Source organism: Episyrphus balteatus, chromosome 2 (genome assembly GCF_945859705.1).
Source record: "Episyrphus balteatus chromosome 2, idEpiBalt1.1, whole genome shotgun sequence".
Lineage (NCBI taxonomy): Eukaryota > Metazoa > Arthropoda > Insecta > Diptera > Syrphidae > Episyrphus > Episyrphus balteatus.
This window is the reverse complement of record NC_079135.1, coordinates 73,335,968-73,355,091: the sequence shown is the minus strand read 5'-3', so window position 1 is coordinate 73,355,091 and position 19,124 is coordinate 73,335,968. Positions and strand designations below refer to the sequence as shown.

The window sequence follows — 19,124 nt, the reverse complement described above, 5'->3', positions numbered from 1 at the left end:
GATAAATTTTCCTAGCGCTAATTTCTAAGTTTTCATGCAAAATACTTTTAGACAAAAAAAAAAGAAAAAAAAAATATAAGTAAAAACGGGTCGACAACGCAAAAATATACCGACACTTGGTTGTTGCAGGAAGTTTTGTTCGAGGTGGTTGGTTGGTATAGGCAAGGCAGCAAGCAAGTCAAAAGAAATTCATAAACTCTGCCTCTGATTCTTTTGCTGAAAATTTATTCAATTTTTCAGAGCAAATGGGGGGAGGTTTTGGGCTTCAGTTGAGTTGAGAGATTTTTTGGGGGGGAATGTTGGGGTTGGTAAGTCACATTAGAAACTGAATGTTGGGCAAAGTTTATACGAAAAGAAGAAAAGTAGCGGCGGCGGGATGCGGTGTGGTGTGGTGAAAAAAAAAATCTCGGATGAACATAAATTTATGTCAGGATGTTCTTTTCCTTTGTACATAATATACAAATACACATACATCTTTTCTAACAACCAAACGTAATAAGACGAAAGAAAGAGGATTTTTTTTCCTAATATACACACTCACACACAGATATACATACATATAAAAATTACAAATCCTCACATCCTCTTGTACGTGTGTTGTTTTCGTGTACATCCTTTAAAATCCATTAAAGTTTTTGGTGATGCGGGAACGAAACAGAAACCGGGGGTATTTATACGGTAATATTGGTACGGATGTATTTATATGCAGTGTAAGTTTAGTTACTTTCCTGTTACATTGATTAGACGGGCAAAAAGGGAATGGATTTTGTTGTTGTTGTTGTTGTTATTTTTTTCTCGTTACTGTTGTATTATGTTTTCATCGACAAAAAGCGGAAATTGATGCTTTTGTGAATTTACATAAATTAAAGTGATACCTATAATTTTTTTATGTATGTAGGTACAATGTACATAAATAAATTTATGTATATGCATGTCTGTGTAAGCTATTTTTAGAATTATAATCAAATTGACTTGTCAAGCTTAATCAGAAACGCATGTGAGCATTTTTTTTTTTTATTCAATGCACAATTTTAAAGGAGAATATTGTGCTTAGGTTTATTATCTGCAAAAAAAATTACAAAATGTATGAAACAGTATGTATCAGTTTTTTTTTACATTCTGGGCATCAAAATTTATTTATTAACAGAATGAGTACCTCATTTGAATATAAAAAAATTAAAAAAAATATTTATATATTTAAACATTTTACACAAAATGTTAAATAATAGAATGCACAAGTGGGTCACACGTACTTGCTCTTATAGTAAAAATTGATAGGAGAGTTAAAGCTTTTTATGTTAATATTCATTAATTTAATTTTAATATTAATTTAATAAGAAATGTAAAAAAATTATAAGAAAGTAGATTTTTAAATTACGAAAACACGTTTTTAAATTGTTTTTAACTGTAAATTGTTTTGAACTGTAAACGAAATACTCCATTTTTTGATTTATTGTAAGCGTTAAAGCCGTTTTTTTAACTTAATTTTTTGTCATACAAATTTTGGACTTTTTCTAGAAAAAAAAAAATAAAAATGTAAATGCCATTCTGAAAATTATATTAATCATCACAAAAAATAAAAACAAAAAACATAAACTAGTTTTGCAAAATATTCTTTAGTCTTAAGCTTATTGGTATAATACAAGCAGAACAGTAGAAATGCAACAGACTTGTAGCCAAAAAGCAGGCAGAACTATTTTAGAAAGAATTGTGAGCTTGGAAAAGTAGTAACGCTTATGTCTACGTCTGATCCAATTTCACTAAATTCGTAACGATATTTTTTTGTTTGATAAAAAAAAATTAACAGAAAAAAATGCGCATACGACACAGGGACCATTTAATTTTAAATTAAATTTAAAAAAAATGTAAAAATGTATGCTTCGTTGAGTAAAATTTGGCCTTTTAGATGATAAAATATAATATCTAGCACCTTTTGGTAACCTGAAGAAATTTTTTCCTTGGAATTTAAAAAAAATTCTGTTCTGAGTTTCCACTTCACAAAAAACGTATTTATCGATAATATCAACTGAAAAAATTTGATTTCTACTACCAATGAATTAAAAAAAAAAAAAAAAAAATTGGACAGTTATTTCCGTAAATAACATTGTATGCAGAAGGGATAAATTTCCTTCCAGGAAAACTTTTATTTACGTAAACACCAATATATATGCAGAAAAGATACAATTCTAGGAAGAAATTTATTTGTCATGACCTTGAATACACTTCCATGGAAAATCGCCAAACCAATAACAAGAATTAAAATTGTGCATTTAATTTAAATTTTCGAAAAAAGGGCGTAGATTATTATCGAACTGTTAGCTTGTAGAAGAATAATGAGTAAATTTATTTACCTATTAATAAGATTCTATTAAATCCGTCTGACATTTGAGGTAATTTTTCTGTTCTTCTTAAAATGAAAAAAAAAAAAAATATATATATATACAATTAACACTTTAATGAGTTACGCTACGCAAGCTTAAACAATTTTTCCAAATAATTTGTAATCTTTTTATTAATCAATTATTATTTATGTAAAAAATCCGGAATTGTTTTTATAATAAAGGCTACAAAAAATCAAGTTTTAAAAAGCTGTCATTTTTTACATTAATTTACTTTTTCGTGAGCTACCGAATATTTGATAAAAAACTTTTCTCTCAATTTGGTGCAAATGTACAAAATTTAATCTACCCTTCTGATAAAATTAACAATTAAATAAAAAATAAAATTCAACTTTCAACGAATTGTCCTAATTGTTAAATAAAATTAAATTAACAAAAAATAATAACAAATTTCAAGCTTACCACTCAAAATGTAACTGCAGGTACTTTGCGCATTAAATTCCTCCATTCTCTCTTCTCATTTTATTGAAGTTTATATTTTTTTAATTTTTTTCTTTTTTTTTCACTTACCAGCACACTTACTACACAATAATTGTAAAATTCTCTAGGGGCTCGGCTTAATCTGTATATTTATACATACAAAAAAAAAAAAAAAAACACTCTCATACCTATAAATATACCTCATACTATAGTTGGAAAAATTTAAAATTTCTTCGTCCAGAAGCATAAAGTTTTTAATATTACATTCATTTTATTCGTAAAGCTTGAAATTATATGCATTGTTATATTCAACCACGTCTGGAATTGTTCCGAAAAGCACTTCATATATACATACATATACAAAAATATATGGAGTAGTGGGTAAAAACTCTATTCCAAGCCCCGAAGTAGTTCAGCAATCAAGCCACCAACAACAAGCTGTTGTATACAACACACGTTTGCTGATGAGATCCATTCACCACTAATGAGGACACATCCCTGAGCGATGTTCCTGAAACTGCAATTAATTAAATTTGATTTATTTGAGTGTGTATTGTGTACCTCTGTCTCTCTGTATACTGTAGAAGGTTTTAAACCAACTATTATATTGCATTGGTGATGGTTTGTTTTTTTTGTCTTTGTGTGAATAAAGAGTTTTCGTCCTTTGGTCTGTATTTTTTTTTTATTTTTTGTTTTTGTTATTCTGTGATGAGGATATTTTATATCTACACTCATAACTTCATTCTAAAAAAGGATATATACTACTCTACAACTTGCCCCTTGCATTTATACATTTTCTAACTATAAAAACCACAAAAGAAAGATATGGAAACATCAGGAATCAAGATAAAGAGCTCAACTGACACAATTTGTATTTTCCGCTTGTGCAATTTTCACACGTACAGAGAAGAGAAAATTTCAATTTTCCTAGTTTTTTCTTTCTTTTTCTGTTTTTTTTTTAGTTTTTATTATTAAGAAAAAAATAAAATAGAATTTATAAGAGAATCGTAGGAATTATGACAGATATCGTGGTAAGGGTTAAGCAAAAAAAAAAGAAAGAAAACTGAAAAATTAAAGCTATTTTTCTTTTTAAACATGTGTATTTTTAAATTAAATGGACTTTTAACAAACAATTTGTTTACAAAAATTTGCTAAATTTGTCAAGGAATTTTTAAGAAAAAATCATATTCCGAAGGATTTAAATGGAACATTAGGAATGTCTGAATAGAAAGCCAAGAGAGTTCATGCTAAAAGTGCATTTTTATTGCACTTTTTCTTGAAAAAAAAACTGCCTATACTTGTTGAAAATGAAAGGGCTTAAACTACCAAAGACAATAAAATCGGGTATTTTTCGACGTTTTATGCTGTCACTCAAAAAGTTTAGAAACTTATAATGCTTTTTGGGCCAAAAACAACTTCAACTTAATAAAGTCATTTCCAACTTTCAATTATGTGAGTTAAAAGGTTTCCAGCGTCTTCCAAGCTCAGAACGTAAGGTCTTAACATTAAAACCAAAATGTCATATAATTTATATAAACCAGATCATAAAAACTTTTACAAATAGCCTGCATATTAACAGGTTTGGAAATTTGAATTGACTACCTTATATTGCCCCAGCTTAATATTTTCTCTAATAAAATTGGATCATTCGAATGCATATGAGCTAATTTCGTCGCGTTTTTTTATTAATTGATCACACCTTGTGAATATAAATTAGCATTCAAAGTATTACAAAAAGTGTTTGAAAATTAATACTTTTCGAAGAAATAAACCAATAAAATTCAGCAAATCCAATTTATTTCTGATTAGGTCTTTTAAATTCAATGACCTATCGAAGTTTAACAAAAAAACAAATACCACCCGTGGTGAATCATTTGTCTGTTTTTAAAACAAATGTCTAATCTTGGTTGTCATTGTGTTTTAAAAATCTATTCAACAACATTTTAAAAGGTATACGTATCGTATAGCAAAGCTAATGAATAATTTGTCGATAATAATCAGAGAGCGGGGCGCCAGGATGGCCCAGTCGCAGTTATCCACATCCATTAACTAAAAGGTAGGTATATCCCATGTTTTTATACTATATATACCTACTACTACAACAAACATTTAGGAATGCACTCAAAATTGATAATAACTAAATAGTATGTGGATTATGTGATATTGCTCTATATTTCGATGACTAATAATACATAAATTGAGAACGTTTTGATATAGAATGCATCTAATGAATCACAGTTTGATACTGAATTCATTTAAAAATCATTGAATTTCAAGGGAATTAATTTACTATATCGCTTTATTGGGAGTTCAATATTTTGAGCTTTATAAATTATGCGCAATATAGTACGTAGTTTTAATTGGGATATATGTATGTACAAATGTTCATAGACTAAGGGCCGGTTTGTTGACACTCGATTATCTTTTAATCAAGGATTTTTGTATGGAATAATCCTTGATTAAAAGATAATCGACTGTGAACAAACCGGCACTAAGACAAGTTTAGGATTAGTTTAAGTACACAAAATAGATGATTTAGATAATCCTATAGGTACAAATTGCTTTTTAATTATATGTTAGTATGTAGCACAAACTCCGAAACGACTTTCTTTAAACTTGGTAGTTTAAGCGTTTTGATGATTCTCTAGATGATTCTCTGCTTTACAAAATTCTGCTTTCAAAATTCTGCTTTTCAAAATTCTGTTTTTCAAAATTCTGCTTTTCAAAATTCTGCAAAAAATTAAAAAATGGTTTGGAAAATGTTAAATGTTACAAACCATTTTTTAATTTTTTTTCAGAATTTTGAAAAGTCATCTCCTCATTTATTTGATTACTTACTCACTTTGTCAAATTTTTGTATGTTCACTGTTTGTTTGATAAATCAATAAATTAAAAAAAAAAAATTATGAAAAGGTTTTTAACCCAAAATACATAATTTCGAAATTTATTAATTTATCAAATAAAAGTGATTGTTCGAAAAATTGATAAAGAAGGGAATATTTTGTATCTTTCTATTAAATTTCTAATAGTTTTCAATGGTTTCTAGATATGAATTATAAAAAAGTCAGTATATATGCATTATATAAAAAAATATTTGCGACAGTTACACAACAAACAGTTAGGAAATTAGTAAAGTTGAATGACATTAATGGATTAATTAGATGTATAAGTCACATGCTATGAAAAAAAAAAAAAAACAGAATTAGAAGAATTTTTTTGTTCAAAAATATGCTGGCAGAATTTTGAAAAACAGAATTTTAAAAAGCAGAATTTTAAAAAACAGAATTTTGAAGCCAGAATTTTGACCCGATCCCGTTCCTGACATTTAACCAATATACAATATATACATGTATGTTTGTAAAAGCTTACTATTTTCAAAAACGGCTCAAAGGGTTTTCTTTGAAATTTTTGTGTGTGCAGTTGCACAGAAGATTTCACTAAGGATGTTTCTAAGCAAATGCAATTTTTCAACGGGAGCTCAATCAAATTTTTCACAATTTCTATCGACAAACTTGAAAAGTTTTTATTTTGACATACTACGTTACATTTGTAACATTTAACTAATTTTTTCCACAAAATTGTATGTTCTAAACAAACAGGGTTTAAAAATTGAAAACTCAACTCAGACATTGATTGAATTAAAAACCTATGACACACAGCAATCCTTATCCCTGGATTCCCCAACTAGCTAGACCAGACTGAAAGCTTTTAATCATAAAATTCAGACTCATCATGAAAAAGAAAAACTCAAAGGGTATGCAGTTTTTTAAAGCAAATATTTTATTTGCCAACAATTATACTCTATTACATATTATATAAATTTGTATTAGGATGAAGACACACGTACAACACGTACAAAGCTAAACTTTTTTTTTATAACCTTGCCTTAGAAAAAAAAACACGAAAGATAACATTGCAAAGAGAAACAACTTCACAACAAAAAAAAAAAAACACCGTTTATTTTTTTGTTTTCCCGAGAGCTTGCAGCCATAAAATTGATTACCATCGCAATACAAGTACAGAAAAATCCATTAGCAACATTACACAGTTTGGCGCAGGGAATCCATCCCCAGCACCAAATTGCAAGTGAGAGATTGTGTGCCCACACCGTGACTTTGACAACTCGACATAAAACAAAGGATCTATACTATACATATGTGTTTCGAGATGATATGGCATGTTTGGATACATCATGCGCTTGTACCTTGAAAATGTGGGATATGTGGACATGTTGGATGCGATTCTGGGAATAAAAAATAAAACAAGCTAACCTTCAGATAACTAAGAGTTTCACTCACTCTGCAGGACGAGCGAAAATGAAATTCGAGGAATGTGGAGTTTTTTGCAAGGGCGTAGCTAATGTGGGGGGGTCTTTGATCACCAATTTAAAGATTTTTAGTTTTGACTCATTATTGATTTTTTTTTTGCGAACTTTTAAAAAACACTAAATTTTGAAGAAATTTTGAAAATTTGAGAGAAAAAAGGAGGATCCTTACAGTGAAAACTCGAAACACTGTAGCACTTCAACAAAGATAGTTGAGAATGCCAAAAAGAGTTATGGTAAATCCACTTAATCTTATTTTGAAAGAAAAGTCTCAAGGAGGGTTACCCCTTCCAAAATATTTTCCACCTACAGCCATGAAATTTGAAACCAAAGATTGGTAAGGGGCTAGGCTTGAAAATCGACTCATGCTTATTTATCATCGAAGCGGATTATTCTAGCACAAAATGGTGTATTTCAATTTAGTACAACTGTCTGACTTGACTGTCTGTCTATATCTGTCTCTCGAGCATAGTTTTTGTCTTTCTATAGGTATACCACCCTAAGCCTGTGATGACGATGACGCTTTGGTTTCGGTTCGGCTCTAGGAAAGAGTGTTATTATGTGACCCTCCCTTGGGCCCACATAACAAACTACATACAGACACACACAGACAGAGTGATGCCAGCAGTTAAATTTGTTCTTTGTATGGATTTTGTGGGAACACTCAAGTGAAGTTTCAATGTTTATTTTCTATACGATGGTGATGTGGAAAAGCGCTTCCTAATCTATCTCTGAAATCCAACCAACGAACGGAACATACATCCTTGTATGATGATAATGATAATACGAATCCTCAATTGTATACGAGTAGGTATATATTTTTTGTACTGTGTATAGTGAGATGTAGTGTTTTGTTTTGGTTTGTTGTTGTTGTTGTTTTTTTTTTCTGTTTGTTTTTTTTGTCATGTCGTGTCTTTGCTTCTGCAGCTATACCAGTGAGTATAGGTATAAGAGGATCAATGGGGAATACCATAAACAGTCGTGGAAGGAATTTATTTGATTGTCCTTAGAAAAAAAAAAAATAAACATTGCAAAATAGATAAGTAGCGTAGATGAATTTAAGCTGTCCTATCTTGGAATTGGAGAAAAAAACCTAAGTGAGCATCTAGAATAGAGAACAATTGAATTCAAACGTATAAAATCTTTACAAGGAAATAAAATGTTAATAAAAAATAATATTCACACAATCTTATTTTTTTTTTTTTTTTTTTTTTGTAAAAAAAGGACTTTGCAGCAAATATTTATAAGTTTGAATTTTCTTCTAAAACGCAAATTATTATTTTTATTTGTTTCTAAATTTTTCAACAGCAAAAAAAGCAATTCCGATCAAGTGATACTCGAATTTGGAGAATTTTTAAAATGATGAAGTTATTAAATCTCTGCGTGGAAAGTCCACTGGCTAATTAGATTGCTGGATTGCTACCAGCATCTTACAGCTTATTTAATATGGTTGCGGAAATGCCTCTAGTTCATTTACTAGCGCGGGCCTGACCATATCAAACAATAACTCTATCGAACAGGGTAAAGTTAATTCTAGTGTTCTAACATCATACACCGTAACTCAATTCAGCATCACAACAAGAATGCAGTAAATCAATCAACCAAATTATTGCTAACCAATGTCGGTTGTCATTAACACTAACAAATGCAGGAAAAAAAAATAGAAAAGCATTTGCAGGCTAATTCGAACTTCAGCTATCCGGAAATCCTGGAAGGACCCTGTTACCCAACACAAAATAAATTACTTAATTCTAAAGAGACTCTCGAAGATAGTTATGATCTATCACAGCTTCTTGCCGCAGATATACATATAGAAAACTACAAAAATCGTTGCAATTCCTAAGAAAGATCTCCAACTAAAGGCTTAATCACTCGCTTCTCGCAACCTAAAAAAGCTATACGAAGATGAGATACTCAAGATGTTTTTGCAGTTCTAAAACCATCAATCTATCAGCGATTCCATATCGGTCATGCTGGATTGCAGTAGGCTACCACAAAGAAATGCTTGGTTTTATGAGCAAATCTTGCAACAACCCCAGGCATATCAAATAGATACTTATCAGTTATCACCAATTCTCGTTCGGTCCACATAAAAGCCAACCAGAACTGTCCTGGCCAACAATTTTCAACTTTTTACAATTTTCCAGAACGATTTATATCAAATTTTATAGATTTGGGTTCAGTAAGCTCAAAAATTCTTATCTTATTTTGAGCGTTTATTAAAATTTTCCAGAAAAATTTATTTTAAACTCAATGTATTTGCGGTCAGTAAACCTAAAAATCACATTCATTTTTTTCTAGGAGTTCTACCTATTTTTTGAAATATTTTAGTTTTCCACATTTTGAGGGGTAATTTCGTACTTATTTTGAAGTTATGCTTATTTTAACTGTTTGTTAACATTTTCCAGAAATTTTTTTATCTAACCTAATGCGTTTAGGATCACTATAAGCCTAAAAATCACATTAGTTGCTTTCTAGGAGCTCTATTTTTTTAGATATTTTAATTTTTCACACTTTTGGGTTAAATTTATACTATTTTTTTTTTAGATTTTATTATTACAAGCGTTTTTAAAGCTTTGTTGGAAAAATTTGTTTCGAATGTAATGTATTTTGGTTCAGTAAGTATAATAAAAATACAAAAAAAAAAAATGTTTAAATAAAAAAATATTTAACAAAAAAAATTGTATGAATTTCTATGCCTTTTCATGTATGAATAATTGAAAAACTAGAGCTGCTAGAAAAAAACTAATGTTATTTTTGTAATCAGCACCCTAAATTTAGTAAGAAATGATAAACAACGGTCTGGAAAATTTTTGTGTGTTGGGCAGTCTGTAAAGCTTTACCTATAGAAGCAACAATAGCTATTGTTGCTTCTATAAAGCTTTACAGACAGTGCCACAGTTTCTGTAAGGCTTCATAAAGTCAAAATTAATAGTTGTTAAACTAGAGCGAAACTATAAGCTTCTCCGTTCAGTCACGGATACAATTTTCCGTTAAGGTATTCCATCTTCAAAACATCCATAAGCAAGTTACATAATCCCAAATTATGGTACCTTTGCACTTCAGATATTCTGAATAAAGAAATAATACTAACGGAAAAAGAGGAATCAATTTACCTAAACGCTTTACTTTCCAATGGTTTAATTGACTTGATAAAATGGTGATACCATGTCCAAAAATCAAAGACCAAAATTCTTTTGAATTCTATTTTTTTTTTTTAACTCTACAAAACAAAGAAAAAACTTTAACCACTTCTCAATGGTCAAGAAATGGCGCAAAAATAAAAACTATAACACTTGAGACTTTTCATACCGCAACCAAAAATAAAAAAAAACTTTAAACCTCAAAATAATAAAAAAAAAAGTGCTAAGAGCACCTCCCAAAAGACATACAAAAAAAAAATATCACACTTAAGAAACTTTTCCAATTTAATCGCACAACACAATCGATTCCATTCGATATAAAATTGTACCTTAATATTCAATATCTCGTTCACCATAATATCGATAGGATACAGATGATGATGATACTTTCTATTTGATTCGTTTTTTTCTTTTTTGTTGTTGTTTGTTTTATTGAAATACCTACTTTGCATTTGGGCCAAATGCCCCTTCATTGAATATTGGTGCATAATGGAAAAACCGCATCTCTTCAACTTAATTTCAATCCGTAATACATTTTTTTTTTTTTTTTTGAGCTCAAGAAGAACCACTTCACCGCTTCATGGGCATTGGTAGCAAAATCCCATCCAATATCACAGACAAGCATTTAAAAAGCACATTTAATCGATGCATGATGATTGTCCTCATTTTTATTGAAGGGCGTATGGCGGAGTATAGGTAAAGCGTACAAGAATCAAAAGAGTGCATAAGAACATAAGGGAACCTCTAATCCGAACCCAGAACGTGATATCGAATCAAAAACGAGTCTTAATCGAAATTGATCCACGGGGATTATGATTGTGTATACTCTTATTGGTGTGAAATGTGGAGAACTTTTTTTTCTTGCTTTTGTTGGTTAAGTGTTGCCACTTTTTCTTAGTTTTCTTTTTTGTAAAAAAAAAATAAACGAAGAATTTAACGATAGCTCTCCTTTGGTTTTCTATCTTAATACTAATATATCATAAAAAGGACATTATTCTGTCTGTATGTTTCACTAATATCGACAAAATACCAAACTGTTTTTTTTTTTTTTTTTTTTAATTTTGACCAAAGTTTTAAAAATACACTAAAAAAAAACGAAACTTTAAATTTATAGCGGAGCAATCAGTCATCATTAAAAAATTTGTCGAAACACAAGATAGCAACACTGGTATCTATATAGAAAATGAATCATGAATCTCTTGGTATTTCTTTAGTTCACAAACTCATGGGCCTTTTCAAGAAAATCACGAATCAGCAAATTTTGTTTGGCTTTTTTGGCTTTTTTGTTCTTTTGTTTTTTGGTTTTTGTTTTTTACTCAGCTCAATCGGTGGGAACAATCGATTGTTGAGTGTTGTATTCAGAAGGACTCTCAATTTGTGATTCTGTATTCTGGGGATGCTATTTCCGATGCCTGGGATTGCATTGTTTCTATAATAAACGTATAGCCAGGACTTGAAGAGTTTTAGTTCATTAAAATTCTCTAGAGGATAATAGCAGTTGAAGTCAAAAACAGAACATCATCGACCGAAAACACAAGAACTTTTATATGTAACCTTATACTACAACAAAACTATAATAGTAGTCCTATATAGTCATGTATTATAAGCTTTGTATAGGTACCTGTACGCGAGCCCATTTGTTGAGACAACACCTTCGGGATTATGGAAGAGATTAAAAGTTGCAATGACTATGCCATATCTAAGTCTAGGTATATTGTAAGGTGGTGTAGGTATACTCCCTCAAAACATAAATAGGAATTGGTAACTTAAATGTGCATTACATGAAAGAGGACTCTTTTTACTTATGTATGGTGTATGTATGTGTATAGATAGGTATTGTGGCCTTTGCCAGTGGTCTCTAAACAAAGCAATACTCTTCGCTTTATATGTACATATGATAAGAGAGAAGGACACAAGTTTACTTATTCAGGCCAGTGGTTTAGAAAGGTATCTGAAATAGCAATGAATTCGAATGAACAGAAAATTGGATTACCCACTTGAAAGAGTGGGGTTTTTCCATATATCTAGTCTAGCACACTATATCTATACTGGATGGTGGTGGAGCTTCTGCGGTTTTGTGCTTGAAACTTTCTGTTACCCAAGAACTGAAAATATATATATTATATAGTAAAAGGTAAAAGTAGCATTTTATAAATGCAAAATATTTGCACCAAATGCGTATTGGATGTGGTTTATGGCTGAGATTAGAGCACAGATAAATTTAGTTAAAAGTTTTATAAATTGTGTATGTATAGAATTTTAAAGGACATTTTATTTCAATTAATGCTACTGTGTAGGAAGTGTTGAGAAAGAAATATTATTTTGTTTTGTTTGTTTTTATTTTTTTTTTCTGTGTTTGCTTTAATTAAAAGGTGAAGAGTTTTTGTTTATGTTTATTAAGAGGATTTTTGTTTGTGTAAGTTGGTATTTTATTTTGTTTTTTAAACTATTTAAACCTTTTTATGTTATCTTTTGATCATTGAAATGTATACTAAAATTTTTAAACCAACCCCGTCAGAATCAGAAATGTTTTAATTTTGTGCCCAGATTTTGATTTTGAGCAAAAATGGGCTACTGCGCTTGGAAGCTAAACGTGTTTACCTATTTAGGTGGCTGAGGTGTCAAATGAAAGGTGTTTTTTGTGCAAGTATTTTGCATAACCTAAGTTTGAATGGAAGCTTATCTTCTCAAACAAATTCAATTTCAAAGATGAAATATACCCCAAAAATCAGATAAACGGATTTGCTTTCAAATTACGTCAATGTAATTAGATTTTCATGGTTATTATGATAGCTTTAATGCACAGTGACATTTTGACACTATTTCGCTTATGATCAGAAATTTTCTAATTATTTTTTTTTTTTTTGAGCAAAAATGGGCTACTGCTTCTACACTCAAAATACCTTGGTCTATACCTAGAGTTGCCTTAAAAGTCAAATAAAAAAAGGCATTTTTACAAACAGTTTTGAAAAAGTTCCATGATAATCGAAGTTCATATTCCCTAAACTGTTTAATATCAAAATCCGAAAAATAGATTTGCATCAATAATATCGTTACTCGTTACTTTCGTATGCTTCGTATTTTTCGTATATTTCGTATGTTTCGTGTGTTTCGTATGTTTCGCATGTTTCGTATGTTTCGTTACTTTCGCATGCTTCGTACGTTTCGTACTTTTCGTATATTTCATGTATTTGATACGTTTCGTATGTTTGGTATTTTAAGTATGTTTCGTGAAAAAAATTTTTTTTTGAAAAAAACCAAAAACGATTTGTATAATCTAAGCTACATTTTAATGCCATAAACATTAATTTAAGTTGCTTCGTTCTCATGTTATAAGAGTTTGAAGGTAGCTATACTGATTTTTTTCGATTTTTTTTATCAAACATGGAAACTTTTTTTTATTTTTTTCTATTTTTTCGACAAAACTTTGGTAATTTTTTGTTTATATCCGTTCAGTAATCTTATCACAATTCTTTAGAGACCTTTATTTGAAAAGTACATCGCGCAGATCTCGGAATATTAACACTTCAATGCAACCATGTCGGACAATTTTTCATTTTTTTTTTCTATTGACAGTAATTTTCAAACCTCGTTTTCTCGGCCTTTTTTTTAGTTCAAAATTTTGCACTGAAAATAAACAAATTTTTTTAAAAACCAAAACACTTCTGTACATTTTTAAGCTATAATTCAAGACCATTAACAAAAAGGTCATAAACACATTGGTTGCGGCATGGGTATATTTCGGCCACATAGAGAAAATACTAAAACGTCTCTTTTGATAATTGATATTGATCGATAACTCAACTATACCTTGGCACTACTGTTTTTATCGAGACAAAAGTAAACTCCAGCTAATTTATCAGGAGTTAGCATTCCGACTACGGTAACGATATCGGTACGAGATGCTAAATGCGACAAATTGAGCGTATCACTTCGTTTCGTATCTCATATATCGGATGATTTAGTATTGAAATTGGAATGGGGTCGTTCCTCGTATGTTTCGTATCCCGTATGTTTCGTTACTTCAGTACCCAGTAACGAAACATGCGAGTAACGATACTGTTTAAAAAATAGCATTTCGTTACTCGTTACTGAAGCAAATACCCGCATTTTAGTAACGAATACATACGATTTGCTACAGCTCTACCAGTAAGTTTTCAAATTTTGACACAACGTTTCGTTTACATTCCATTAAGTTCTTGTCTTGTTTTTAACAAGAAAAAAATTATATTTTTCTCACTAGTAATTATTTAGTATAACTTATCTGACACAGTCACGCTTTGATGTATCTCACCGCGATTCACCACTTTCGCAGACATAAAAACTTGCAAGATTCAAAATAGAACGTTGTGTCAAAATTTGAAAGCGATTGGCAAAGAACTTTTTGAGATTCGCTATTAAAAGTAAATAAACATAAGATATACCAAACACGTTGATTTCAACTTCAGATTTCTCAACGAAGAAAAGAAATTTTTAAAAGATTTAAACGGATTTAGCCCTGATTTTTCAATCGTCAGTTAGACTATCAGAAGAATAAAAACTGCCAAATGTCAATATAAAAAAAACTTGTATTCCTAGGAATAAGCTCTAACTGAGGTTTATCTGAGTATTGAAAAATTGGCCCTTAGAAAGACAAGATTTAGTTCTACTAGAAACCGTTACAAATTTATCTAAAACAACTAACCAAAAGCTAAGAAATAATCTCGAAAACTGGTAAAAAGCGGCATTTTCGATTTTCTAACGGGATTATCTCAAAAACGTGATGTGATAGAATTGTTCTGACTCCAGATTCGAGCTCAGCACCCAAAAAACCTATAGAAAAGTATGTCTTGATGTCTGTAACAAAAACCTTGTTGACCAGTGTTATTATATTTAAGTCAAAGTTTACACAAAATCTAAAAATTGTTTCTGCACCCAAAAATCACATATTAAAATACATAATTGTGGTTTCCTTTGAAAACTGTAGCAAAATTTTACTTACCAAAATACACTTTACAAAAATTTGACAAATACTTAATAATGGTTCATAATTTACAGATGTGGTTTTGTCTGGACACTTACCTGAAAGTAAAAGAAAATATTTATTTAGTTTGTTTTTCAAATGAAATATAAAAAATATTAACTTTATTAGTTTAAATGATTTTGTTGTTTTTGATAAAATGCTTTTGAGTTTAACTGACAGTTCCAATAAAATATTTCATGAATTTTTCTATGCATCATCATGTTTGACAAGACAAAAGATAAAAAGGAATCTAAATGATGATATATTTTGTTACAAAAAAAGTATTGGTCCTTAAACCGTCCCGTGTGGAATGTCATTTATAAAAATTCACTATCGAAAAGTTATCACACGGTTAAAAATAATCAATTAATTTCCCCAACTCATTTTAGATTGTTAATTAAACTTGTTCGTCCTCCTGTCATTTAAAACACACAAATGAAATGTAAATAAATTGCACGACTGGGGTCGCACGTACTTGCTCTTATGCGTAAAGTAACTATAATGTTAAAGCTTTTTATTCAAGAAATTTAAAATTCGATATTTTGAAGAAATTTCATAAGTAGTATAAAAAAATTAAATCTGTTTTTATAATTAATAAAACTCCGTTTTAAAATATCTTAAAAAAAAAAACAAATATGCCATTTTATTTCTCGTATAAAAAGGTATTTTTAGAAAAAAAATTTTGAAAATTGTAGGAGCCGTTTTTTAAAAAAATAATTTTTTATATATAAAATTTTTTTAACATTTTTCAAAAAAAAAGTTGGTATGCCATTTTGAAGAAATAATTAATTTACAGATAAAAACTAAATTTCAAAATTTTTCATTGATCCGTTTTCAAAAAATTGATTTTTCAAAAAAAAATTTTGAAATATTTTTAAAAAAAACCAAAAATGCGTTTTTTGAAAATTTTCTAAAATTTTAATATTATCTTTACTTACACACTTTTGTATAAAAATTTTCATTTAAATCGGGTTAATTTTGTACGAGATATTCAGAAACGAAAAAAACCGTTCTATGACAGGTACCGTTAATAACGGTACAAAAAATATTTTTTTTATTTAAAAAGTTGGCCCTTATGTGTAGTATTACACACAAAAATTTTAGTTAAAATCGTTAGAGCCGTTTTTGAAAAAAATTAACTTTTCTATTTCCGTTATATGGCAGGTACCGTTAGTTTTGGTCATAAAAAAAAAATTTCAATTTCCCCTCTAGGGAATCACCAAAAACTGCTAACTACCAAGTTTGAAGAAAATCACTTCACTCGTTTAGGCTGCAGCTCCAGATAGAGACAGACGGACAGACAGACAGACAGACAGACAGACAGACAGAATTGCCGGACCCACTTTTTTGGCATTCTCCATCATCGTAATGTCATGTAAAATTGTTATCTCGAGTTCGATTTTTTTTACGAATCCTAAACTTGCCCTATAGTACCTATATCGCAAGTAAAAAAGAGAAAAATAAATAACCAACATTTGCCTTTTGATAGCAATACCACACCTCAGATCAAAATAATATGTCAGTAGGTAGCTTTCAGCAAATTAATAAGTACAAGAAAAATTAAAAACACAAAAAAAAACAAAAAGTCAAATGGACACTAAAGATGACACAAATTGTCACGTTTAATATTGTAATTTATGTAGGACGACACACGAATCAGTTACACGATTCTCGAGTGCTGACTTAACTTGGGTGTAATTTTAAGTGGCCTCACGTGTTATAAGATCATTTAGTATAAGAACATGTACATATACCTCTTGAGATATCATGTCATGATGATGGTGTGAATGTGCGGTTGCAAGGACTTTTATACATAATGAATTCCTTTTACTTCGGTATCCTTTGAAGAAATAATTACAACTCTTGTGAAGTGAGGTAGGTAGTTATATACAACATTCCTTGGCGTTGTTCGGACAAAGTGTATATATATATTTTTTTTTTTATAATAAATATGTTGCACAAGAGGTTGTAAGGACACGATGTATTTAAGTAGGACTTTAAATATATATATTTTTGACATTTGTTTTTGTAATAAAAACAAATATTTTATTAAGGTATTTTTGTTGTGTTTTAAAAAGTTCTCGTGTATCATGGCAGTAATTATAAATATTTATGTGAGTATTTTGTTTTGGAACTTTGTTTTAATTGTTTTTAAATAATTTGTTAAGTGTATCGTTTTCTTAAGTGGTTTTTTCTAACCACAATTATACTTTCTGTCAAAATGTTTCTGTAGGAGAGGAAACTGAAAATAAAGAAAGCAGTAACCTAGTTAATTTATTTCCAATAAATATATTTCACCAAATAAATTTGTGAGTTTTGTATAACGGAACAAAAAAGCCATAAATGGTGCTATAAAATTAACCAAAAATTCTGTTGGAATAGGTTTGTTTATATTTAGATCGCACTAAAAGTCATTTGCTGCCATTATAAAGTTCAAATCTATTAGGAAAGCTATAAAAGAATTGAGAGGAATTGAATTGGGAAGAAAAATTTCTATTGGTTTGGATGTTTTAAGATTGAAATAGGTAAGTGGATAATATTGACATAATATTGCACATACGACTGTGCGTCTAGGGAATCATTTCACAAAAATATAGTGCGACTAAGGAATCATTTTACAAAAATATTTTTTTTTAATGAAATACGAAATTGACATAGGTATTTTGGCGATAGCTAAGTGAGTCAGTAGTTTCTATAACAATCCTATTTATTTTAAAATTAACACGCATTTGCAATTTTATGTGTTCTTTTGTTCCATCATATTTTCAAAACCATTTATAGTAATTTGGAAAATAAGGTATTGTTGGAAGCATTTTACTTGTCCGCTAGTTATAGGTTATGAGGAGTCATATAAAATAGAAAATACAGTTAGCTAGAGACAAAAGATATTAATGTAGAGCGACTTTGCAAAAACTTAATCACAAAATTATAATACCAACATTATTTAAATAAATTTATCTCCGATTTGAAGCTCAAATTTTATGTAGGTATAAAATCACACGTAACGCACCAAAATTTGATATTGTGACTTGTTATTATGCCCAAGCGAAAAAATAAATTTTCATGGTTTATATGCTCAATAATTATTAAATTATATGTGCAAGTAGCTTACCTACATTTTGTTGGCCTCGCTTGCTTATACCTGTCAATAATAGATTAAATCATATAATTAGTGAAAGGAAATAACGTACAAAATTTCTCTTTTTGTACGTTATTGGAAATTTTATATCTTTCCCTTTTGATGCAATAAGAACCTTTATTCTTAAGGGCTTACTTTCTAAACATAGTTAAATTAAAGTTATGATCTTGTTATCACTCTGAAATACTGCATTAAGCTTTTCGGCCATTCCATAGTAACGCAAATTATATATAGACGCTTGTATCTAGTTTATTTCGTTGAAGAAGCAATCAATTTTCTTGAAACTTGGTAAGTCTTGAGGACTCACCATAAAGTTGATGTCCTAAATGTTTCACAAAAAAAAAAAGAATTAATATAATTGCAAATTATTCACAGACAGGGACGGTAACGGACGCGTCTTCTGCTTTTATTTTGTTTAAAAATAAAGTTGCTATGACATTTTGTTGCAATTATAATAGAACACCTTAAACCGAAATTCAAAAAAAAAAAAATCCTCTGTTTTCGAAAATTTTATTTTTTAACATAAATTTTAAAATCTTTTTAAAATCAAAAATTTTATTTTTAAATTAAAATTTATTTTGATTTATTGATACAAATTTAATGAACTATTTTGTAGATAGTTAGAAATTACGAAAAAAAAGTTTTTTTGGCAGGTAAATTAATAACGAATTTTCAAAAGTATACTTTTTTCATTAAA

General features: G+C 29.4%; 2 protein-coding genes across 3 annotated transcripts in view; both read right to left on the bottom strand.

Moving 5' to 3' along the window:
- Window positions 1-19,124, bottom strand: part of LOC129910308 (teneurin-a) — a 301,855-nt gene that overhangs the window by 211,417 nt on the left and 71,314 nt on the right. The gene's annotated exons all lie outside the window — the stretch shown is intronic.
- Window positions 15,193-19,124, bottom strand: part of LOC129910309 (protein deltex-like) — a 260,104-nt gene continuing 256,172 nt past the window's right edge. Inside the window, exon 5 of the mRNA XM_055987643.1 lies at window positions 15,193-15,347. Coding sequence (XP_055843618.1) covers window positions 15,344-15,347 — 4 coding nt within the window. The 3' untranslated portion in view covers window positions 15,193-15,343. The remainder of the gene's footprint in view (window positions 15,348-19,124) is intronic.